The sequence below is a fragment of the Scyliorhinus torazame genome, chromosome 6 (assembly GCF_047496885.1).
Source record: "Scyliorhinus torazame isolate Kashiwa2021f chromosome 6, sScyTor2.1, whole genome shotgun sequence".
Lineage (NCBI taxonomy): Eukaryota > Metazoa > Chordata > Chondrichthyes > Carcharhiniformes > Scyliorhinidae > Scyliorhinus > Scyliorhinus torazame.
Window position 1 is genome coordinate 62351781 of NC_092712.1, and position 25846 is coordinate 62377626.

General features: G+C 43.5%; 1 protein-coding gene across 7 annotated transcripts in view; it reads left to right on the forward strand.

Moving 5' to 3' along the window:
• wdr37 (WD repeat domain 37) overlaps nt 1-25846 on the forward strand; it is a 176366-nt gene that overhangs the window by 4588 nt on the left and 145932 nt on the right. For 3 of the 7 annotated variants that reach the window (XM_072508285.1, XM_072508287.1, XM_072508289.1), the window contains one exon: nt 12758-12925. In XM_072508285.1, the coding sequence (XP_072364386.1) occupies nt 12788-12925 (138 nt within the window). In that variant the 5' untranslated portion in view covers nt 12758-12787. Of the gene's footprint in view, nt 1-2781; nt 2901-12757; nt 12926-14729; nt 14781-25846 lie in introns of those variants that run through there. The other 4 variants (XM_072508282.1, XM_072508286.1, XM_072508283.1 and 1 more) reach the window with 3 other exon arrangements.

The following is a 25846-nucleotide window of genomic DNA, read 5'->3' on the forward strand; positions in this document are numbered from 1 at the left end:
TAGCCCTGTGCTAAATAGACCCTTTTTTACACCCAACAATAAACAATAATCAGTAATGAATGCAATGTCAATCCCCATATCAATAACAACGATCCCATCCTCCCACCAAACCCCCAAACATTAGCCCGCATGTTAACATAACCAAATGACAAAAAGGAATCAGGAATCACCCATAATCACCATTAACACATACAGTCCCCCAGCCCCCCCCCCCCCCCCCTCCAATGTTTGATGGAATTAAGTCTCGAAAGTGCATAATGAATAACGCCCATAAATTGTAGAACCTCTCCATCCTTCCCCTCATTTCAAATTTGACCTTCTCAAGAGCCAAGAATTCCAGCAGGTCCCCCCGCCACGCCTAACCACAGAGTGGAGAGGTTGATCTCCACCCTACCAGGATCCGCCTTCGGGCGATGAACGAGGCGAAGGCTACATCTGCCTCCGTGCCCGTTTCCAACCCCGGCTAGTCCGACACCCCGAATATGGCCACCCGAGGGCCTGGATCCAGTTTCATGTGCACCACTTTAGAGATTACCCTAAAAACCTCCTTCCAGTAATCCTCCAGGTTTGGACAGGACCACAACATATGAACGTGGTTTGCGGGCCCCTCCCTGCAACGTCACACACATCTTCTAAATCCTCAAAGAGCCGGCTCATCCTCGTCCTTGTAAGGTGTGCTCTATATACCACCTACAGCTGTATCAGCCCCAACCTACACATGTATCAGCCCCAGCCTCACACAAGAGGTGGAGGCGTTCACCTTCCGGATCACCTCACACCAGAACCCCTCCTCCATACCCTCTCCCAACTCTTTCTCCCACTTTGCTTTGATCCCTTCCAGCGGTGCCTTCTCCTCTTCCAAAATAGCCCCGTAAACTGCCGACACTACCCCCTTCTCCAGTCCCCCTGTCAGCACCTCCTCCAGCAATGTGGAAGCCGGCTGTAGTGGAAGCTCTGTATATCCTTTCTGGCAAAGTCTCGAACCTGCATGTATCTAAATATTTCCCCCTGCTCCAGCCCATACTACGCTCTCAGCTCCTTCAATCTTGCAAACCGACCCCCAAGAAACAAATCTTTTAGTGTCCTAATTCCTTTCTCTTCCCATCTCTGAAAATTTCCATCCCACGTCCATGACTCAAATCTGTGGTTCCCCCGAATCGGCATTTCTCTTGACCCATCCCCCAACCCGAAGTGTTGACCAAACTGCCTCCAAATTCTCAACGAAGCTATTACTACCGGACTCCCTGAGTATTTTCCCGGGGCCGTCGGGAGTGGCGCTGATGATAGCGCCTTCAATCCCAACCCCCTACCCAAACTCTCCTTTCATTCTGACGCATTGGGAGTCAACCCCTCTGACCCAGCTCCGTACCTGCTCCACATTCGCCCAATAATAATACATCGGGTTCGGAAGACCCAAACCCCCTGCCTGCCTTCCTCTCTGTAGTAGCACCTTTTTAATTCTGGCCACCTTCCCTCCCCATATGAATGAGGTAATCATCCCTTCAATCTCTCTAAAAAATGCCTTTGGCGGGAAAATTGGCAGGCACTGGAAAATAAACAGGAATCGTACCAACACATTCATTTTAACCGTCTGGACCCGGCCCGCCAGTGACAGAGGGAGACCATCCCACCTTGCCAAATCAGCTTTCACTCCCCACCCAACTAAAAATGTTGTACCTACGGAGCCGCCCCCCAATCCCGAGCAACCTGCACCCCCAGGTATCTAAAGTGAGTCCCTGCCCTTCGGAATGGCAGCCACCCCACTCTTGCCCCGACCCCCGGCCAAGACACTACAAAATATTCACTCTTGTCGCGATTTAATTTGTACCCCGAGAAAGACCCAAACACCCGAAGCAGCTCCAATATTCCCCCTATTGACACACTCTGTTCCGACACGTATAATATCAAGTCATCGGCATATAAGGACACCTTATGCTCTATCCCCCCCCCGCACTATCTCTTTCCATACCCCCGAACTTCTTAGCGCAATGGCCAATGGCTCAATCGCGAGTGCAAACAGCCGGGGGGGGGGGGGGCGTGGGGGGGGGGGGCATAGGACATCTCTGCCTTGTCCCACGGTGGAGAGGAAAGTATTCTGAGCTGATGTTATTTGTACGATCACTCGCCCTCGGCTCCTTATGTAATAGCTTTACCCAGTCCACAAATCTTGGTCCAATCCCAAACCTCTTCAGAACTGCCATCAAGTACCCCCATTCTACCCAGTCAAACGCTTTGTCTACATCAAATGCCCCACCCACCTCTGTTTCCCTCCCCTCCGCCGGTGCCATAACCATGTTCAGTGCCCTCCTAATGTTCGAAAAGAGCTGCCTCCCTCTCACAAACCCTGTCTGATCTTCACCTATCACCTTCGGGAGGCACTCCTCCAGCCTACCTGCCAGTACCTTCGCCAATATCTTTGCGTCCACATTTAAAAGTGATATGGGCCTATGCGACCCACACTCCTTCGGATCCTTATCTCTCTTAAGTAACAGGAAAATCGATGCCTGCCCCAAAGTTTGTGGTAACACCCCTTCCCTCTCGCCTCCTCAAACATCCCCACCATCAGCGGTACCAGCTTATCTTTGAATTTTTTATAATATTCCATCGGGAACCCATCCGGCCCTGCCAACTTCCCCGACTGCATCCTCCCAATCGCATCTTTTATGCATTTTATTATGTTCAGGGCACTATACCAATAATAGATGTTATTAATAGATGCTGCTGATCTACCTAATTGTTTAATTCTGCTAAAACTAAAAGTATTTTTTCTTTTAATAAAAGGTAGATTATACCTTGCATGTGGGTGACCATATCTACAAGAATAGACATGTTAAAAAAATAGAGCTGGTTGATTCAGTTTAAACATCTGGAAAATTATGCCACAGAATGAAATATACATGGTATGAATTATTTCTATATTTTGTCTATAACCAAGCTTTCATTTTAATTTGTTAAATATATCTTTGATGTTCATGGGTGTCTAATATTACACTACAATTAATTAACACACAGCTTTGAAGATTCAGTTCAAAACAGGAGATATCCAAATTGGCATATCTTAAAATAACACTATCATTAAACCAATAAGATTCAGGTTCAAACGCATCATGTGAAACTCTCTTATTGCTCTGGTCGTACCTTAAAACTCTTTGTCAGCCAGGATGCAGTTAGATGTTAGCGTGTGAGTAGCATTGACTTGAACGGAATAATGAGCTGGAAAGACTTACTGGCCTCCTCATCTGGACTTAGCCTTGTCATTGGGAGACCAGGTAAAATATTGTGCTTTTATACTTTTTAAGACTTTTAATATTGTGCCAAATAGCTCTACGCTGGGGAGGTGGTGACATAGTGGTATTGTCACTTGGATAGTATCCCAGAGACCCAGGGTAATGCTCTGGGGACCCGGATTCAAATCCCACCATAGTAGATGGTGACATTTGAATTCAATAAAAATCTGAAATTAAAAGTCTAATGATGACCATGAAACAGTTGTAAATTGTCGTAAAAACCCAACTGGTTCACTAATGTTCTTTAGGGGAAGAAATCTGCCATCCTTACCTGTCACTCCAGACCCACATCAATGTCGTTGACTTTTAAATGCCCTCTGAAACTGGCCAAGTAAACCACACCATTCAAGGGCATTTAGGGATGGACAATAATGCCCACATCCCCTGATCAAATAAAAATTAATCTTGCTGATAAGTTTAGACACACACAGCACGATAATGATAATTATGATAGGAATGAGTAAGTATATGAATATTTAGTCAGGGTGAACTAATGAATATATGGTCAAAGCATAGCACCTGTATTTCCGGTTCAGTGTTTAATCTTGGTTTCTTGTTGATCACAAATAATTAAAAATGGCATTTGTGCCAAATACCAGTTGTAAATTTTCTGCTATGAAAGTGCCGGTTATGTAAGCTGTGGTTTTTGAATTTGCATGCTATGCAGTGTGTATATTAGGGCTGAAATAGTCTCGGATCTGTTTGCATTGCATTTACAGGGATACTAGAAATCTGAAGTTTTTTTTGTATCTAGAGGATTATTAGCAATCTAGGGATTTTGTGTGATGCATATTGTGCCATGTGCTTTATCAGCTTAAATGCTTGTAATAGTTTATAACTCCCTGATGGTACAGTTGGAACATATGTATCCTCTGTATTCCAGCAATCAGCATCCAGACAGATTATGCTAATAAAAGCAAAATACTGCAGATTTTGTGAAACTGTAGCAATAAAGAAAATGCTGGATAAACTCAGAAGGTCTGGTAGCACCTGTGGAGAGAGAGAGAAACAGAGTTAACTTTTCAAGTCCACATGACCCTTCGTTAGAACTCTGCAGAAGGATCATATGGACACGAACATGAACTGTGTTTTTCTCTCCACACATGCTGCCAGACTTGCTGAAACTATGCTTGCTGATTGATTCTGCTCTTACCTTCTCATGGTTGAGTTCTCCTACTTTTTGTTCTCGCGTCAAATTTCCTTTCAGCTGTATTTTGGTGAGGTCCTTGCCATTTGAGTGTTTACCGCCTTATAGCTGCTTGATTATGTCTTTTGTCCCCCGCCCCTTCACACCCCATGTTCTAGATTCCCCAGCCAGGTGAAACAACATCTCAGTGTCATCTCTGCCAAGACCCTTCAGGATCTTATACCCTTCAATGAGAACACCCCTCATTATTCTAATCTAAACTGCAGATAATGTAGACCCCATGTACTACCCATCAGAGGACAAAGCTCTCATCCCAGGTAAAGCAAAATACTGCAGATATTGGCGATCTGGAATAAGAACAGAAAGTGCTGGAAAAACTCAGCAAGTCTGGCAGAGATCTGCGGAGAAAAAAACTTGAGTTAACCAAATTCCGAAGAAGAGTCATATTGAACTTGAAACGTTAACTCTGTTTCTCTCTCTACAGATGCTGCTAGACCTGCAATGTTTGTTCAGCACTTACTATTTTTATCCCAGTTACTGGTTAAGTGAACCCCTGATGTCCCACATAACACAAGTCACTTGATTTATTTTTGTAAATTAATACATTCTTGATAATGCTGTCAAGTTTGAGTGTGCAGAATTACAGAAGGTCTTGAAAGTTGAAGTAATTTTCAGTGGAACAAAATGAATCTTTAAAAAGACTCGACTGGTCAAAGTCATGGTAAAAAATGCTAGGCCCTTTTATTCCCATTGATGTTTTCTTGAGATTCTCAGATATACAGATGCTAATATTCTTTAGGTTTACTTGCCCTAAACAAGTAAGTTAAAGTAAAACCTGTGTGCAAAAATTCTGTTATGGTTAAGAATTGGGGAAAATTAAGATTAGAAATGGAATTGTGATTAAATAATAAAGGGAATTGATGAGTGTAGCTGTCTGTAGGGATGCTTTGATATGTGAATTAGCATAGCAGTGAGAAAAGCAAGGGTTTACCTATGCGACTAGCGGAGAACAATGGGGTGTAGAAGAGGCGACTTCGAAGTGGAGAGATAAGGGAATTGGCACTTGTATGCCAAAATCCAGGTCCCCAAGGTGAGTAACATCAAAAGGAAAGAATGATATATCCATAGCACAATAACTGGAAAAAGGCACACAGTATAAACAGCCATCATAGCCACTCCCAGTTGCAGAAAACAATCTCCCCCGAAAGTCATTGCTAAAATGTGGCTGGTTAAAATCCCCAAACTCAAATAGGGAAGATTACATCTTCGCTGAGACTGAAGACTATTTTCCCAAACGTGGACAAATAACCTGGGCGTGGATACTATCTGCTGGATTAGCTCATAGAGTTATATTGGATGTTGTTTGAGGAAAAAGGTGTCTCACAGAGTTCAGGAAACGTGAGTAGTTGGGAACAGAGGGGTAAATCCACGTAATACTAGCCATCAGTGTAGTTAAGTGTACCGTGGTAGTGCATTACAATCCTTCTTGAAGTGTGTTTTTCTTTTAAGTTAATAAATATTCATAGAATCATAGAATTTACAGTGCAGAAGGACGCCATTTGGCCCATCGAGTCTGCACAGGTCCTTGGAAAGAGCACCCTACTTAAACCCACGCCTCCACCCTATCCCCATTACCCAGTAGCCCTACCTAACCTTTTGGACACCAAAATTATTTATTAATTGATAACAAAAGACTGGACTATTCCTCCCTGGTTTCCATATGTTTTCTAAATGTATACCAAATTGAAAATATACACCACTAAGAACCGGTGTTCCAAGTTACCCTTCTGGGTTTTGGGATACCCTTGCATTTAACATCAGGGGGGTTCTTAACAGTTTGAGTATTTTTAAGTCGTACTTTACCAGAGCAATGCTCTGTTGGAATAGAGAGAAGCCCCTTCCCATTGACTGTCTTATTTAAGAAACAAAAATGATATTATGTTGATAGACTTTGCATAGAAATAAGTAATCGATTTTGTACTTTTGATGGTAGAAAATAATACATACATGGAATATCTTTAATTTGGGGAAAATTCAACAGCTTTTGACTACTAACCAGTGACTCCGTGGGACTGTTAATCTGGCCACCCAACATCATAGAACCATAGAATTTACAGTGCAGAAGGAGGCCATTCGGCCCATCGAGTCTGCACTAGCTCCTGGAAAGAACACCCTACTTAAACCCACATCTCCACCCTATCCCCGTAAACCTGTAACCCCATCTAATCTAAGGGCAATTTAGTATGGCCAATCCACCTAACCTGCACACCTTTGGACTGTGGGAGGAAACCGGATGCACCCGGAGGAAACCCATGCAGACACGGGGAGAACGTGCAGACTCCGCACCGACAGTGACCCAAGCCGGGAATCGAACCTGGGATTTTGGAGCTGTGAAGCAACTGTGCTAACTACTGTGCTACCATGCTGCCGCACATCTAAAGAAACAGTCTCAGCTGTAGCATCCTTTAAGAACTGAAAACCCTGTCAATTTCACTGGCTTGGTTGGCATCCTTGTCTGGGAATGCACCCGTAGAACCTTTGAGGTCAGATGAGATCATTTGCTGCACTTCTTTTGATGGCTGAACAGGCCGATTCTAATTAGTGGTCTGCCCCAAGCGTCACACAAGTTGTCCCTTGCCGGTGGTGTGGGATGATCTGTTGATGTCTTGTTTGTAGGGCTGATTTCTGTTTTGGAGCTGGCCATCCCTAATAATAATAATCGCTTATTGTCACAAAGAGGCTTCAATGAAGTTACTGTGAAAAGCCCCTAGTCGCCATATTCCGGCACCTGTTCAGGGAGGCCGGTATGGGAATTGAATCCACGCTGCTGGCATTGTTCTGCATTGCAAGCCAGCCATTTAGCCCACTGTGCTAAACCAGCCCCCCTGCCCTTATTCAGAGGGTATTTAAGAGTCAACCACATTTCTATGGATCACATGTAGGCCAGACAAGGTGAGGACGGCAGATTTCTTTATCCAAAGGACATTAGTGCACTGGATGGGTTTTTCAGGCGATCTACAATAGATTTGTGGTTTTCATTAGACTTTTTTTAAGATTCCAGATTCCAGATTTTGATTCAATTGGTGGGATTTGAACCTATGTCCCCAGCGCATTACCCTGGGTCTCTGGAGTACCAGTCCTGTGACAATATCATTACGCCACCCCAATTTACTTTTGTTGTGTTAGTATGTTCGACCAATGTTGAAACCCAGATTATCTGATAAATTATGTTGAAATTCTTGGATAAAGGTAAATTTTTTCTGTTATTATACAATTAATTTATATTTTCTGTTCCTCAGCTGGTATGTGCTCGGGGCTGGTTTAGCACACTGGGCTAAATAGTTAGCTTTTAAAGCAGACCAAGGCTGGCCAGCAGCACGGTTCATTTCCCGTACCAGCCTCCCCGAACAGGTGTCGGAATGTGGCGACGAGGGGCTTTACACAGTAACTTCATTTGAAGCCTACTTGTGACAATAAGCAATTTTCATTTCATTTGTTAGTTAATTATATGTGTATTTTGGGGCGGCATGATGGCACAGTGGTTAGCACTGCTACCTCATAGCTCCAGGGACCCGGGTTCAATTCTAGCCTTGGCGCACTGTCTGTGTGGAGTTTGTACGTTCTACCCGTGTCTGCGTGGGGGACCAAGTGTAATGTGTCAAAGTTCGCAGATGACACTAAGATGAGTGGTAGAGCACAGTGTGCAGAGGACACAAAGTCTGCAGAGGGATTATCATAGAATTTACAGTGCAGAAAGAGACCATTTGGCCCGTTGAGTCTGCACCGGCTTTGGAAAGAGCACCCTACCCAAGGTCAACACCTCCACCCTATCCCCATAATCTAGTAACCCCACACAACACTAAGGGCAATTTTGGACACTAAGGGCAATTTATCATGGCCAATCCACCTAACCTGCACATCTTCGGACTGTGGGAGTACCCGGAGGAAACCCACGCACACACGGGGAGGACGTGCAGACTCCGCACAGACAGTGACCCAAGCCGGAATTGAACCTGGGACCCTGGAGCTGTGAAGCAATTGTGCTTTCCACAATGCTACCGTGCTGCCCTAAGATATAGATAGTTTGAGTGGGCAAGAGTCTGGCAGATGGAGTACAAAGTTGGTAAATGTGAGGTCATCCATTTTGATAGGAATAACAGCAAAATTGATTCTTATTTAAATGGTGAAAAATTGCAGCTTGCTGCTGTGCTGAGGGATCCTGGTGCCCTTGTGCTTGAATCGCAAAACATTAGTTTGCAGGCGAAGCAGGTAATTAAGAAAGCAAATGGAATTTTGTCTTTTATTGCTAGAGGGATGGAGTTTAAAAACCGAGGTTATTTTGCGGCTGTACAGGGTACTCGTAAGGATATACTGGCACTGCAGGGTGTGCAGAGGAGATTCACTAGGTTGTTTCTGGAGTTGAGAGGATTGGCTTATGAGGAGGGACTGAGTAGACTGTGACTATACTCATTGGAATTTAGAATAATAGGGGGAATCTTATGGAAACATATACAATTATGAAGGGAATAGATAAGATAGAAGCAGGGAGATTGTTTCCACTGGCGGTGAAAATAGAACTTAAGGCATAGCCTCAAAATAAGGGGGAGCAGATTTAAGACTGAGTTGAGGAGGAACTTCTTCACCCAAAGGGTTGTGAATCTGTGGAATTCCCTGCCTAGTGACGCAGTTGGGATTACCATGCTGAATGTTTTTAAGGCAAAGATAGATAGACTTTCGAACAGTAAAAGAATAAAAGGTTACCGTGAGCGGGCGGGTAAGTGGAGCTGAGTTCACAAAACGATCAGCCATGATCTTATTGAAAGTACTAGTACCCCACTAGTCACTGCCTGCCAATTATTTCAACTTTTTGTTTCCTGTCTGCTCATCAACTTTCTATCCATCTCAAGACACTACCCGCTATCCTATGCGCTTTAACTTTACACAGTAATCTGTTATGTGAGATTCTATGATCTTGTTGAAAGCCTCCTGAAAGTCTAAATAAACCACATCCACCAGGTATCCCTGGTCGACTACTAGTTACACCTTCAAAGAATTCTAGTAGATTTGTCGAGCATGATTTCCCATTCGTAAATCCATGCTGACTTTGCATGATTGTATCACTGTTTTCCAAATGCTGTGCTACAAAATCCTTGATAATGCACTCTAGTAACTTCCCTACTACTGACGTTAGGCTCACTTGCATGAATAATGTATCAAAAGTTCAGAGAAACAGAAGTTTTTGTGAGGAGCTGAAGGAAATTAGTATTAGGAGAGAAGGGCTTGGGGAAATTAATGGGATTGAAGGTGGATAAATCTCCAGAGAGTGATAATCTTTATCGCAGAGAATTTAAGGAAGCAGCCCTAGAAATAATAGATCCATTGGTGGTCATTTTCCAAAATTCTTTGGATTCTGGAATGGTTCCTACAGATTGGAGGATAACTAATATAATCCTGCTAATCAAAAAGGGAGGTAGAGAGAAAACAGGGAACTATAGACCAGTGTGCCTAACATTCAAAATAGGCTCCTGAAATAGTTTGGCTCCTTCTCGGGCTACAAACTCAACATGAGCAAAAGCGAGATCTTCCCGGTACACCCACAAGGAGGGAGGGCAGCACTAACGGGACTGCTGTTTAAACAAACCCGACAAATTCCGCTACCTGGGATTCAAATAGCCCATGACTGGAAAGAGATCCACAAATGGAACCTCACCAGTCTGACAGAGGAAGTAAAAAAGGACCTGCAAAGATGGAACACACTCCCACTCTCCCTCGTGGGGAGAGTCCAGACGATCAAAATGAACGTGCTGCCCAGGTACCTCTTCCTACTTGGATCCATCCCGATCTACATCCCCAAGGCCTTTTTTAAAGCACTAGACAAACTAATCATGGCGTTCGTATGGGGGGGTGGAGGGGGAAGAATGCTAGGATCCCAAAGGAGGTCCTACAAGAAACAAAATCCAGGGGGGTGGTCTAGCCCTCCCAAACCTACAATTCTACCACTGGGCGGCGACGGCCGAGCGAATAAGGGGATGGATCAAGGAGCCAGAAGCCGAGTGGGTGCCCGCGGAAGAAGCTTCCTGTAAGGGGACCTCCGTCCGGGCCCTCGCCATGGTGGCACTCCCATCCCCACTCAAAAACACTCCAGCAGCCCGGTGGTGATAGCCACCCTCCAGTCCTGGAACCAACTACGGCAGCAATTTGGGCTGGCCAAAATGTCGGACAAAGCTCCCACCTGCAACAACCATAGGTTCGCACCAGCGCTGACTGACGCCAACTTTAAAAACTGGGGACAGGACGGAGGGATACTGACAGTCAGGGACCTATACACGGATGGCAGGGTCGCAACAATGGATGAACTGACAGAGAAATTCCAGCTAGCCAGGAGGAACGAGCTAAGGTACCTGCAACTCAAAAGCTTCCTATGAAAGGAGACAAGGACGTATCCACAACCGCCACGACAGACATTACTGGAAGAGTTACTGGACGCAAGCATCCTAGATAAAGGGAACTGTAGCGATATGTATGACCGACTGGTAGAAAGGGCCGACACCGTACTGGACGCAACAAGAAAGAAATGTGAGGAGGACCTGGGGATTGAAATAGGGTGGGGACTCTGGAGCGAAGCACTGCATAGGGTCAACTCCACCTTCTATGTGTTCTATTTTGTGTACATAACGGTAAATATACTTTATTCAAAAACCCAATAAAAACATTTATAAAAAGAACATTGACAGTATGGAAGTTGCTAGAGTCCATTATCAAGGATTTCATAGCACAGCATTTGGAAAGCAGTGCTATAATCAGACAAAGTCAGCATGGATTTATGAAAGGGAAATCATGCTTGTCAAATCTACTAGAATTCTTTGAAGATGTAATTAGTAGAGTTGACCAGGGTGACGCTGTTGGTGTGGTTAAGTTAGACTTTCAGAGGGCAGCACGGTGGCGCAGTGGTTAGCACTGCTGCATCACAGGGCTGAGGACACGGGTAAGATCCCGTCCCTGGTTCATTGTCCGTGTGGAGTTGCATGTTTTCCCCGTATCTGCGGGGGTTCAGGCTAGGTGAATTGGGTACTCTAAATTAATATATTTTTTTAAATTTGGACTTTCAGAAGCCATTTGACAAGGTCTCACATAGCAGATTACTATGTAAAGTTAAAGTGCATGTGTCTGCAATGGATAGAAAGCTGGTTAGCAGGCAAGAAGTAAAAAGTTGGAATAAATTTTTTTTTTTTCGATTGGCAGGTAGTGACTCGTGGGGTACTGCAGGGACCTGTGCCACGACCCTAACTGTTCACAATTATATATTAATGATTTGGATGAGGGAACTAAATGTAGTATTTCCAAATTTGCAGATGATACAAAGTTGGGTGGGAGGGTGAACTGTGAGGATGATGCAGAGATGCTTCAGTGGGATTTGGACAGGATGAGTGAATGGGCACATGGATGGCAGATGCAGTATAATGTGGATAAATGTGAGGTTATTCACTTTGTTATTTGAATGGGTGCAAATTGAGAGAGGTGGATACTCAGTGAGATCTTGGTGTCCTCGTGCATCAGTTGCTGAAAGTACAGCAGGCAGTGAAGAAGGCAAATGGTATTTTGGCCTTCATCGCGAACGGAGTACAGGAATAGGGATGTTTTACTACAATTCTGTAGGGCTTTGGTGAGGCCACACCTGGAGTATTGTGTGCAATTTTGGTTTTCTTATTTGAGGTTTACCAGGCTGATTCCTGGGATGGTGGGACTGTCTTATGAGGAGAGACTAAATCGATTCAGATTATATTCATTGGAGTTTAGAAGAGTGCGAGGGGATCTCGCAGAAACTCATATAATTCTTGGCAGGATTAAACAGGGGAGATTCAGAAAGATGGTTGGGAGTCCAGAACTAGAGAACCTGGTTTGAGGATAAGGGGTAAACCTTTAAGGACTGAGGAAATGTCTTCACACAGAGAGTGGTGAATCTATGGAATTTACTACCACAAAAAGTAGTTTAGGCGAAAACATTGTATAATTTCAAGAAGGAACTAGATATAGCTCCTGGGGCTAAAATAATCCAGGGATATGGGGGAAGGCGGGATCAGGGTATTGAACTTGATGATCAACCATGATAATGAATGGCAGAGCAAGTTTGAAGGGCCGAATGGCCTCCTCCTGCTTCTATTTTCTATGTTGCGATTGAGCGATGGATGTTTAGAGCGAATTACAAATTCTGGCACAGGCACAATGTGTCAAATGATCTCCTTTGGTCATTGTAAAACTCGATTCATGTAGTTGCTATTTGTCAAATGATGCCTAATATAATATTCTTTATAATTCTTTGTAGGTGACCAGGTGAAGAGATCACCAGGAAGTGATGCCGATTGAAAGTGGAAGCAGTGCAGCCACACGGCAAGTAAAACCGAAACGTAAACCTCACGCTATCTCTATAAGAAGGACAAACAGCTCTGAGCAGGAACGTGTCTCATCACAGCGTGACATGTTGGAAGGACAGGTATCGTAAACTGATATATTGTGATGCTATCAGTGGTACTGACGGACTGATTTTAAATTCCGTTGCCAGTGTATTGATTCCGCAATTAGAAATGCACTTTTTTAAAAGAGTAAGCTAAAATTAGTTTAGTTACAAAGGAATAAATAGCTCGTGGCTAAGCTTGACCTCTGCCTGCACATTCTGGTAATACACAGCAGATTCATCACCATCTGAAGAAACAGGCTGAGATTTTGGGGATGAAATCCTTCACCCTGACCTGGAACATAACTTGTTTTTTTTCCTATCCTGAAACTGCTGTGTATTCCCGATGTTTATATTTTAATCCCTGACATAATTTTTGTTGGTGATGGATATTAAATAAAGCATGTGCAGAAACTTTAAGGAGCGACCTTGTAGCAGATTTTTAATGTAATGCCTCCATCGGTATTTAAGGTTAAAAAGATAAATGCTGTGATCTTTCTGTGATGTGTGTTTGGTGTAAAGTATTGAATGGGCCAGGTGCATCCTTCTTAAACTGCTGATGTATTTGAAGAAAAAGCTGACGCCCAAATGAAATAAACATAAATCCTACGGTGGCATCAAACATATACATTTCACAATGAATGGGAAAAATATGTATCCTATATCGCACTAAAGTGCTAATAATTTACTGTTTCTACACAGACAAAATATAATTGTACAGCAAATAATTACAAGTTCCATCAAATTGTATATAAATTAAAATCACTATCAAAATTTAATTAATTTTATGCAACATGTTTAATGTGTGAGCATGCAGAAAATATACCTTTGTTAGAAATTTGGGAGTGTCTTGAGTCTTTTATTTTAACTAAGTTTTATAATATTTCATAATGGTTTAGAATTGGGGGATAATCCACTTAATAGGTTTCATGTATTTGTGTAAAATCCTGTTAAGTGTAGATTTAATGTGGACTTTTTCAGTAAAAGCGACTTTTTTGGTAAGGAAACTTGTAGTTTCACAAATTAAGAACAAGAACCCTACACAAATGATAGTTCCCGTTTAGCAAATCTGGAATTTAGGTTATTGTTTAATTGTTGAACATGGTTGTGCCAGGTCATTATGGCAATTGTTTCTTTAGCGCAGCCTGGGAGTGCATACACATCTGCTTCAAGTCCGGTCCCAACCTCCTGTCAATTCTAGACTTCCAATAGCACTGACTTCTCTCCAGCTTCAGTTTTCTGCTCTTGTTTCTCTTGCTTCCTCTCTTCTACTCCCTGTCATGGTGGCAGCACACGGAACAGTCAATGTGCATGAATGTCAAACTTCCTGCTTTTTGGTGAATGATGAGTTTTCTTTTGCATAGATCCTAACTTTACTCTTTAAAAGGATATCCGTATGTGGGTCACCATGTATGTTGTGCCTAGGTGGCAGAAACATAATTCTTAATGATAAGAACAAAGATCGTGATCATAGAATTGAACTATTTGCTTTTATACTGTGGTAGAAATTAGAGATTCTAATTTAACTGGGAAAATACCAGACAATTAATCAGAGTAAATTATATTGTTGAGAATTTGTAAGAAATGTTCTATATGAAATAGTATATTTCCGTTCTCATAACATTAGTTTTTATAACTTGGTATGTACATTTATGTTATTTGGAAAGTGATAAAAACCTGGATTTGAGTTGAGCCTAATTGAGGAATTTTGGTGTATTTCAACCAGTTTTATAAATCACCGCCCACCGAAAGAGTTTTAACCTTTTCATTCCCTCCCAAGCTTTAATCAACATTTTTTTAATAAATATAAAAATATTGCCATCCGTTTTCTTGCCATTTGTAGGGAGCGATGATGTCGGCTGTCTGTGAGGAAGTCTATGTGCAGTCAGTGGAGGTTGGTGTAAATGTACTGAATGTGGCTAGGGAGCTGTGTTGGTGCGCACGCTTTAATTTTCTTTTACTTCCAGAAAAGAATGGCAGATGCTTGTGAAGATCACAATATATAAATTGTCTTCCTGATGTCTGGTAACCTAGCTTTTGATGAGCATATGTATTTTTAGTTGCTGATTCTGGGAATGGGAAGAAGTCAAGAAGATGGATGGCGGGGTGAAGTATTAAGTTTGATTGATTTACAGTAATGTACAATGGTTTTGAATCATTATTTTTGAAGTTGCTTTTGATCTTATCAGTTCATTGGGTAATATGGTAGATTTGAATTGACTTATTTCACAAATATAGACCATTTTTCCTGTTGTTCCAATGCAATATAAAAAGGCGAGGTTACCACTGATCAAAATCATGGCCTGCATTTGTTTCTGAGCAATAATTCTGCCAGGGTACATTAAGCAGTTAAGCTGCACAATAATATTGAACTCATTTGCACAACAACTTCTCAGTGATAGCTTGTGCATTTGCACTAAATCGGTAACACTTTTTTTCGCTGCACAAAATGGGTCGGCCTGCTCTTGCTTCTTAATCAGCAGCATCTCAGTTTATTGCAGTCACGTGATACGTCAGTTGGAACTTTCATGTAAAAGTCTTTAAGTTTCCCGAAAGTCATTTATTTTCTCAGCTCAAAATTGTACACAGATCAGTCCCCTGACTAAGTCCCTACCTCAGTTAACCTGCTGCTGAGACTCTTATTTATGCCGTTGCTACCTCTAGGCTTGACTATTCGAATGCATTCCTGACTGTCCTTGTTTTACTCTCCATAAACATGCACGCAAATCTCTGCTGCATGTGTCCTAAGTTGCACCAAATCCTGTTCACCCACCACCCCAGGGATTGCTGAGCTAATTTGGCACCCGATCAAGCAATTAAAACTAGATTTTAAAATTCTCACCCTTGTTTTCAAATCCCTCCATGACCTCATCTCTGCATTTTCCTTCTGCCCCAAATATCGTGTCACTTGAGCATCTCTGATCTTAATCTCTGCACAATTGGTGGCTGTACCTTCATCTGCCTTGGTCCTAAGCTCTGGAATTCCATCCCTAAATCCTTCCACATCTCTACCTCTTTCTTTTTTTAAATGCTCCTTAAAACTATCACTTTGACATCACCTTATGTGTGGCTCAGTGTCAAATTTTGCTTCCCGTGAAGTGCCTTAAAATGCTTTATTATGTCAAAGGTATAATATGAAAAGACGTTAAATTTAGTATCACTCTTGCGTCCGAGTCAGAAATCTGTTAATCCAAGCTCCACTCCAGGACCTGAGCAGTATTTGGTACAACATTTAGGCAGTTCGGACATGCTGTTTTCTGTATAGGGCATTAAACCAGCTTGTTTATGGACTTTTTTTGAAGAACACAAAGTTCTCATTTTACCTATTTTACCTTGAACCAACACTATCCAAAACTGATCATCCTGATTATTTGTCTCATTTGCTGGCCATGTGGAAACTGGCTGCCATGTTTAATGACAGTGATTCAACTTCAAAAATCAATTCATTGAGTGTGAAGCACTTTGGGACATCCTGAAGCCTGAATAAGATGGTGTATAAATGCATGTTTCTTCTTTTAAAGTGTGTAATCAGTCAGACTTACTACAGTCACAGCTCTCTCATGAGCTCAAATAGAGGCTAAGCGAGTGGGCAAAAATTTGGCAGATGGAATACGACGTGGAGAAATGTGAGGTTATCCACTTTGGTAGGAAAAACCGAGTATTTCTTAAGTGGTGAGAGGTTGGGACTTGTATGTCCTTGTTCATGCGTCAGTGAAAGCTACCATGCAGGCACAGCAAGCAAGTAAGAAGGCAAATGGAATGTTGATCTTTATTGCAAGAGGATTTAAGTGTAGGAGTAAAGATGTCTTCCTGTATTTATATCGAGCCTAGATGAGACTACAGATTGAGTAATGTGTGCAGTTTTTGTCTCCTTAACTCTCAGGAAAGATATACTAGCCATAGAGGGAGTGCAGTGACGATTCACTAAATTGATACCCAGGATGAAGGAATTGTCCTGGAAGGAACAATTTAAAGACTGGTCCTTTATTATCTTGACTGGTCTGTCTTTTTAAAAAAATATATTTTTATTCAAATTTTTATCAAAACATAATTTTTTGCGTAACCATTAACAACATTTAACATAACAAAATAAATGTTAACCTTATATACAGAAAAAAGAACAATAATATGTACCATTCCCCCCCTCCCCCTGAGTAGCTGCTGCTGCTGACCTTTACTGCTCTCCTAGAAAGTCGAGGAACGGCTGCCACCTCCGAGAGAACCCCGCCATGGACCCTCTCAAGGCAAACTTAATTTTCTCGAGGCTGAGAAACTCAGCCATGTCACTGACCCAAGTCTCCACAGTCGGGGGCTTCGAGTCCCTCCACATTAAACGGATCCATCTCCGGGCTACCAGGGAGGCAAAGGCCAATACGTCGGCCTCTTTCGTTTCCTGAACTCCCAGATTGTCTGACACACCAAAGACCGCTATCTCTGGACTCTGCACCACCCGCGTGTCCAAGATCTTGGACATTGCCTTAGCAAATCCCTGCCAGAATCCCTTAAGAGCCGGGCATGCCCAGAACATATGGAAATAATCAGCTGAGCTTCCCGCACACCTCGCACATTTATCCTCAACCCCAAAGAGCTTGCTCATCCTGGTTGCCGTCATGTGTGCCCGGTGGACCACCTTAAACTGGATTAAGCTAAGCCTGGCACATGATAAAAAGGAATTGACCCTATTTAGGGCGTCCGCCCACCAGCCCGCATCCAGCTCCCCACCTAGCTCCTCCTCCCATTTGCCCTTAAGCTCCTCCACTGGGCCTTCCTCCGCCTCCTGAAGTTCCTGGTAGATGTCCAACACCTTCCCCTCCCCTACCCAGGTACAGGAGACCACCCTATCTTGTATCCTGCGTGGGGGTAGCAACGGAAATGTCACCACCTGTTTTTTGAAGAACGCGAGTACATTAATGTATCTGAAAGTGTTTCCAGGGGACAAACTGAATTTCTCCTCAAGCACTTTCAGGCTGGGAAAGGTCCTGTCTATGAATAGGTCCCCCATCCTTTTAATACCTGCCCTATGCCAGCTTTGAAACCCACTGTCTTTCTTGCCCGGGGCAAATCTGTGATTGTTGAATATCGGGGTCCAGACTGAGGCTCCCTCCACCCCCATGTGTCTTCTCCACTGACCCCAGGTCTTTAATGCCGCCACCACCACTGGACTTGAGGAGTAGCGGGCCAGCGAGAACGCAGAGGTGCCGTTACAAGTGCCCCTAAGCTGGTGCCTTTGCTCCCACGTCGACCCCTCCATCAATACCCATTTCCTAATCATGGCTATGTTAGCCGCCCAATAGTAGCTACAAAAGTTTGGCAGCGTCAGCCCACCCCCCGCCGACTGCGCTCTAGGTACAGTCTCTTTACTCGCGGGGTCTTATTTGCCCATACGAAACCTGAGATGATCTTGTTCACCCACTTAAAGAAGGACTTAGGGATGAAGATGGGAAGGCACTGGAAGACGAACAGAAATCTGGGGAGGACCGTCATCTTAACGGTCTTCACCCTCCCCGCTAGAGATAGTGGGAGCATGTCCCCCTCCATCTGCTATTCAGCCGGGATAAATTAAGCTTGTGGAGGTCATCCCACTTTCGAGCCACCTGTATTGACTGGTCTTTCTTGACAAATACACGAATAGGATGGGAATAGCGGGACATGGAACCCGGAAGTGTAGAAGATTTTAGTTTAGAGGGGCAGCATGGTCAGCACAGGCTTGGAGGGCTGAAGGGCCTGTTCCTATGCTGTACTTTTCCTTGTTCTTTGATCTGGAGTCTGAAACAAGAATTTTTCCTCTGGTTGAAGTGTCTAGAACTAGGGTCACAGTCTCAAGAGTAAGGGGTAGGTCAATTAGGACTGAGGTGGGAAGGAATTTCTTCACTCAGAGGGTGGTGAATCTTTGGAATTCTCTGCCCGAGAGGGCGTGTGGAGGCTCAGTAGTTGGGTTTATTCAAGCCTCAGATTGATACATTTTGACATATTTATAAACATCAAGGATAAAGGGATAGCGTAGAAAATATTAGTGAAGTAGAAGATCAGCCATGATCTCATTGAATAGTGGAACAGGCTCGAAGGACTGAATGCCTACTCCTACCTTCAGGCAGCGGAGAGCATCAGACCTGCGAGGGACAGGCTTTCGGGACAGAGGGTAAAAGAGAGCGCGGGCCTCGAGGCCTTCACCCACCTTCAGCCAGCAGAGATCATCAGACCTGCGAGGGGCATGTTTTCGGGACAGAGGATAAAAGAGAGGTCGGTGTTATGACACCCTGAGCTAGTGCACGGTCAATTCCAGCCCCACTTGACCCAGAGGCACAACACAAGTGAATTAACCAATAATTCTTAGAAAAATACCCAAAGTCATTGGCTACCCAATAATTACAGTCACCGGGTTTGTATGCAAATACAATGACTGTCTATTTATAACAAGAAGTATAATGAAATATGCAGCAAATGCAACTGATTCACTATTATCTAATTCCTAATTCAACTTGCCCCCCCCCCCTGCACAGGGATGGAAAAGGGTAAAAATCATAAATAAAAGTAATGAGAGTCTCAATTCAAATGATGGTTTTTAGCACATTTTCCTTCACAGCAAGCTTGCAGGTTAAAGTCTCTGTTTGCAGCCTGTAATGGCCTTCTCTGTAGATAGATTTATTAATTAGGTCTCTGTAGTTCAGAAATACAGCACTCACAACTTTTTTGGCGAGCCCAGGAAGAATAGGCAGGTAGTGTAGGAGTCCCCTGGGGCCCTGCTCACAAATCGGAATTCCATTTTGGAAGCTGATGAGGGCACTGGTATCTCAGAGAAGTGCAATCAGAGCCACGCTTCTGGTGCCACAAGCAGCTTGACTGTATGGCGGGGGGGGGGGGGGGGGGGGGAGAAGGAAGCAGAATGGAAAAGCAATATTAATAGCTGATTTAGTAGCCACGGGAGCAGGCAGGGGTTCTGCGGCTAAAGTCATGACTCCAGGATGGTGTGTTGCCTCTCGTGCCAGGGTCAAGGATGCCACTGATTGGCTGCAGGGCATCCTAAAAGGGTGGGTGAAAAGTCAAAGCTCGTGGTACATGTTGGTACCAATCATATAAGTAGAATGCAGGTTCAGGTCTTACATGAAGAATTCATGGAGCGAGGCAGGAGATTAAAAAGCAGGAGCTCTAAGGTTGTAATCTCTGGATTACTCCTGGTGCAAAGTGCTAGCGAGTATAGAAATAGGAAAATAGAGCAGATGATTGTGTGGTTTTCAAGAGTTGGTGCAGGATGGAGTGTTTTAGATTCTTGGATCACTGGGACCATTTCTGGGGAAGTTGGGACATATACAAGAAGGACGGTTTGCACCTGAACCACATTGGGACGAACATCCTTGCAGGTAGGCTTGCTAGTGCTGTTGGGAGGAGTTTAAACTAGTTTGGCAGGGGAAGGGGACACAAAATATCAGCAAAATAGAGATAAACCATACTATAATAAAGGAAGCAAGTGAGGGTGAGTTCAGTTATGTTGAATGTCAAGAAAGTAAGCCAAAGCTGTATGTCTTTACTTTATTGCTAGAAGTGTAATAGGTGAGACTGATGAGTTAAGGTGTGGATTAATACATGGAAATGTGACATTGTTGCCATCACAGAGACATGGCTAAGGGAAGGACAGGACTGGCAACTTAGCATTCCGGGGTATGGGATCTTTAAGCGAGATAGTGGAGGATGTAAAAATGGAGGTGGTGTTACACTATTAATTAAGAAATCCATTACTGCAATGGGGAGAGATGATATCTTGGAAGAGTCTCCAAACGAGGCTTTATGGGTAGAACTTTGGAATACAAAGAGGGCAGCCACATTACTGGAAGTGTATTATAGGCCCCCAAAGAGTCAGTGGGAAATAGAGGAGCAGATATGTTGACAGTTTACTGATGTGTGTAAGAATAATAATTGGGTAATACTAGGGGATTTCAACTTCCCCAACATAGGGGCTTTTCACAGTAACTTCATTGCAGTGTTAATGTAAGCCTACTTGTGACAATAATAAAGATTATGATTATGATAAATTGGGATGGTCATGGTGCAAAGAGTTTAGAGGAGGTAAATTTCTTGAAATGTACTCGGGGGAGTTTTTTTGTATCAATATATAGAAGGCCCAAGAAAAGATGGAGCAGTGCTGGACCTGGTTCTGGGAACAAAGCTGGACAAGTATTCAATGAGACAGTGGGGGAGCATTTTCATGATAGCGATGACAACATGGTACGGTTCAGATTATGGACAAGGTAAAAGATGACCTGCAAAAGACAGTTTTGGAATGGGACAAGGCAGATTTTACTAAAATAAAGCAGGATCTGGCCAAAGTTGACTGGGAACAGTTTCTGGGGGTCTGACTCGTTGCTTGATCTGTCCTCTGCATATGAATTAAATGTCACAGTGTCATATGGGAACAATGTAATTTGGCCCATTCACTTTTCTTATAATAATCTTAGACTGGTGCTGGGCCATCAGATGTTACAGCTGGAACTATTTTTAATAAAGTGTCTGCCTGCTAGCTATATTTTTGTGGGTGGCTGGATAGGATACATTTGCAATCATCTTGAGCTCCATCATCAGTCTTTCTGCAAAGCCAGTGAAGATTTCAGCTAATTCCTCAGCTTGCCCACTTTGTCATTAAGGGGCTCTTTCAAGATTAAGTCCAAGGCTCTTAGTATTTGCAGCACTTGAGAAGAACTGTTTGGCTCCTCAATAGCTCGCTGCGAAGGAATTTCTAGGAAATTACCATGTACCCAGGACTATTTGCGACATGTAGATTGGAAATTCATCCCTTCACCTTCAGAAACCATTCAGGAACAATAGAACATTACAGCGCAGTACAGGCCCTTTGGCCCTCGATGTTGCGCCGACCTGTGAAACCAATCTAAAGCCCATCTACACTTCCATTATCATCCATATGTTTATCCAATGACCATTTAAATGCCCTTTATGTTGGCAAGTCCACTACTGTTGCAGGCAGGGCATTCCACACCCCTACTACTCTCTGAGTAAAGAACCTACCTCTGACATCTGTCCTCTATCTATCTCCCCTCAATTTAAAGCTTTGTCCCCTCGTGCTAGCCATCACCATCCGAGGAAAAAGGCTCTCACTGTCCACCCTATCTAATCCTCTGATCATCATGTATGCCTCTATTAAGTCACCTCTTAACCTTCTTCTCTCTCTCGAATGTCCCTCAGCCTTTCCTCATAAGATCTTCCCTCCATACCCAGCAACATCCTGGTAAATCTCTGCACCCTTTCCAATGCTTCCGCATCCTTCCTATAATGCGACGACCAGAACTGCACGCAATACTCCAAATGCGGCCGCACCAGACTTTTGTACAGCTGCAACATTACCTCATGGCTCCGAAACTCAATCTCTCTACCAATAAATGCGAACACACCGTACGTTTTCTTAACAACCCTATCAACCTGGGTGGCAACTTTCAGGGATCTATGTACATGGACACCAAGATCTCTCTGCTCATCCACACTACCAAGAATCTTACCACTAGCCCAGTACTCTGTATTCCTGTTACTCCTTCCAAAATGAATCACCTCACACTTTTCTGCATTAAACTCTATTTGCCACTTCTCAGCCCAGCTCTGCAGCTTATCTATGTCCCTCTGTAACCTGCAACATCCTTTTGCTCTGTCCACAACTCCACCGACTTTAGTGTCATCCACAAATTTACTCATCCATCCTTCTACACCCTCCTCCAGGTCATTTATAAAAATAACAAGCAGCAGTGGCCCCAAAACAGATCCTTGTGGTACACCAGTAGTAACTGAACTCCAGGCTTAACATTTCCCATCAACCACCACCCTCTGTCTTCTTACAGCTAGCCAATTTCTGATCCAAACCGCTAAATCACCCTCAAGCCCATGCCTCCGTATTTTCTGCAATACCTACCTTGGAGAACCTTATAAAATGCTTCACTGAAATCCATATACACCACATCAACTGCTTTACCCTCGTCCACCTGTTTGGTCACCTTCTCAAAGAACTCCATAAGGTTTGTGAGGCATGACCTACCCTTCACAGAACCGTATTGACTATCCCGAATCAAACTAATTCCTTTCTAGATTATTATAAATCCTATCTCTTATAATCTTTTCCAAGACTTTGCCCACAACAGAAGTAAGGCTCACTGGTCTATAGTTACCGGGGTTGTCTCTACCCCATTCTTGAACAAGGGGACAACATTTGCTATCCTCCAGTCTTCTGGCACTATTCCTGTAGACAATGACGACATAAAGATCAAAGCCAAAGGCTCTGCAATCCCCTCCCTAGCTTCCCAGAGAATCCTAGGATAAATCTCATCCGGCCCAGGGGACTTATCTATTTTCACACTTTCCAGAATTGCTAACACCTCCTCCTTATGAACCTCAATCCGTCTAGTCTAGTAACCTGTATCTCAGTATTCTCCTCGACAACATTGTCTTTTTCCTGTGTGAATACTGACGAAAAATATTCATTTAGCGACTCTCCTATCCGGACTCCACGCACAACTTCCCACTACTGTCCTTGACTGGCCCTACTCTTACTCTAGTCATTCTTTTATTCCTGACATACTTATAGAAAGCTTTGGGGTTTTCCTTGATCCTACCTGCCAAGGACTTCTCATGTCCGCTCCTGGCTCTTCTTAGCTCTCCTGGCTAACTTGTAACTCTCAAGCACCCAAACTGAACCTTCATGTCTCATCTTTACATAAGCCTCCTTCTTCCTCTTGACAAGTGATTCAACTATTTTAGTAAACCACGGTTCCCTCGCTCGACCATTACCTCCCTGCCTGACAGGTACATACTTATCAAGCACACGCAGTAGCTGTTCCTTGAACAAGCTCCACATTTCAATTGTGCCCATCCCCTGCAGTTTCCTTCCCAATCCTATGCATCATAAGTCTTGCCTAATAGCATCATAATTGCCTTTCCCCCCAGCTATAACTCTTGCCCTGCGGTATATACCTATCCCTTTCCATCGCTAAAGCAAACATAACTGAATTGTGGTCACTATCACCAAAGTAATGCTCTGAAAATGATATATGGGATTGCTTTAGTCATTGATTAACTTTTGAAGGTTGTTGAATATTACATTGGCTATCTCCTGTATATTCTCCTCATTTATGATGGGCATTTCATCCAGTACAAACACTTCTTAGATACCCAGAACTATCCCTTCAGAATGTGCAAGTTCCTTAGTGCACCTGGCCCACCCTCTTGATGTACTTACAATTTTGTCCAGCTTTCTCCTGAGAGCACTTAAGACATCTACATGCTGGCAATAGGCAACATACTCTGAAAACTAAACATATGAACTAAATATAGTGTGAATGCATAGCAGTGCAGCATGCATGCCCATCCTGGTGGCAGGTGAGTTTGTAAGCACACTTTGCAGCATTTAAGTATTCGAGTGCGGGATATTTGTGTGCTCCACTAAATATGGTATGTTTTTTGAAAGAAGGAACAAGGTTGATTTGTATGCACTTCATAGCTAATTAAATACTCTTGAAGTGTAGCCACTGTTTTAATGAAGGGAAATGTGACAATCAATTTCATATAGCAAGATTCCTGAAACAACAGACACTAAATTGCGACGGTCTGTTTTTTCAGTCATGCTGGTGGAAAAACAGTGTAGAAATGGGAGTGGTTATCTCCAGTGGCTTAAGGGGTTATCTCCAAATGGCTGCTGTACTTTACAAATTGGGCTTAGGTTGTGAATTCTGGTCCCTTTCTCTACTAAGTCCTCCACCGTGTTATCATCTTCCATATCTTGCCCATTTTCCCCCAAACTCCATGATTGAAGCTCTCCAGTCAAATACTCTGCCACAGCATTGGCCCTTAACTAATGTATATTCTCAATGACGTCTTTTGTTATTATGGAACATGACAGCCTCATATTCTTGAATTATTTGCAGCCTTTGAATGTGGTTGACCACACCATCTTGGTCCAATCATAACCATACCTTTTTGAGTTGAGCAATGACATCTCTTTCTACCTTTCTACGTTCCCCTGAGCTTGAGCTGATGAGTGGGAGTAGCATTTGCACCACCACACAAGTGCAAGACACAGAGCATCTCCAACAATAGAGAATCTAACCATCTCCCCTTGACATTCAATGGTATTATCATTGCTGGATCCATCACTATCAACACCCTGGGGAATTACCATTGACCAGAAACTGAACTGGTTTAACCATATAAATAGAATGTCGACAAGAGCAGGTCAGTGGCTGGCAATTCTGAGGCAAGTAACTTGCTTCCTGACTGTCTTAAGCCTGGCACAAGTCAGGAGTGTGATGGAATACTCTCCATTTGCCTGGATGAGTGCAACTCCAACAACACACAAAAAGGATGGCATCATCCAGGACAAAACAGCTTGTTTGATTGGCTATCTATCAACCAATTTAAATGTTCATTCCCTCCATCACCCAACACATAGTGACAGCATAGAACATACAGTGCAGAAGGAGACCATTCGGTCCATCGAATCTGCACCGACCCACTTAAGCCCTCACTTCCACCCTATCCCCATAACCCAATAACCCCACCTAACTTTTTTGGTCACTAAGGGCAATTTATCATGGCCAATCCACCTAACCTGCACATCTTTGGACTGTGGGAGGAAACCGGAGCACCCGGAGGAAACCCACACAGACAGGGGGAGAACGTGCAGACTCCGCACAGCCAGTGACCCAGTGGGGAATCGAACCTGGGACCCTGGCGCTGTGAAGCCACAGTGCTATCCACTTGTGCTACCGTGTTGCCCACGAGTATACTATATACAAGATGCAGTGCAGCAACTTACCAAGTCTGTGTCGACAGCATCTTCCAAACATGCTACCTCCACCAATTAGAAGGGGAGCAGGCGGATAGGAATGACCTTCAAGGTCCCTTCAGCCCACTTGGAACTATGTTGCCATTCCTTCACTGTCATGGGCTCAAAATCCTGGAACTCCCTTCGCA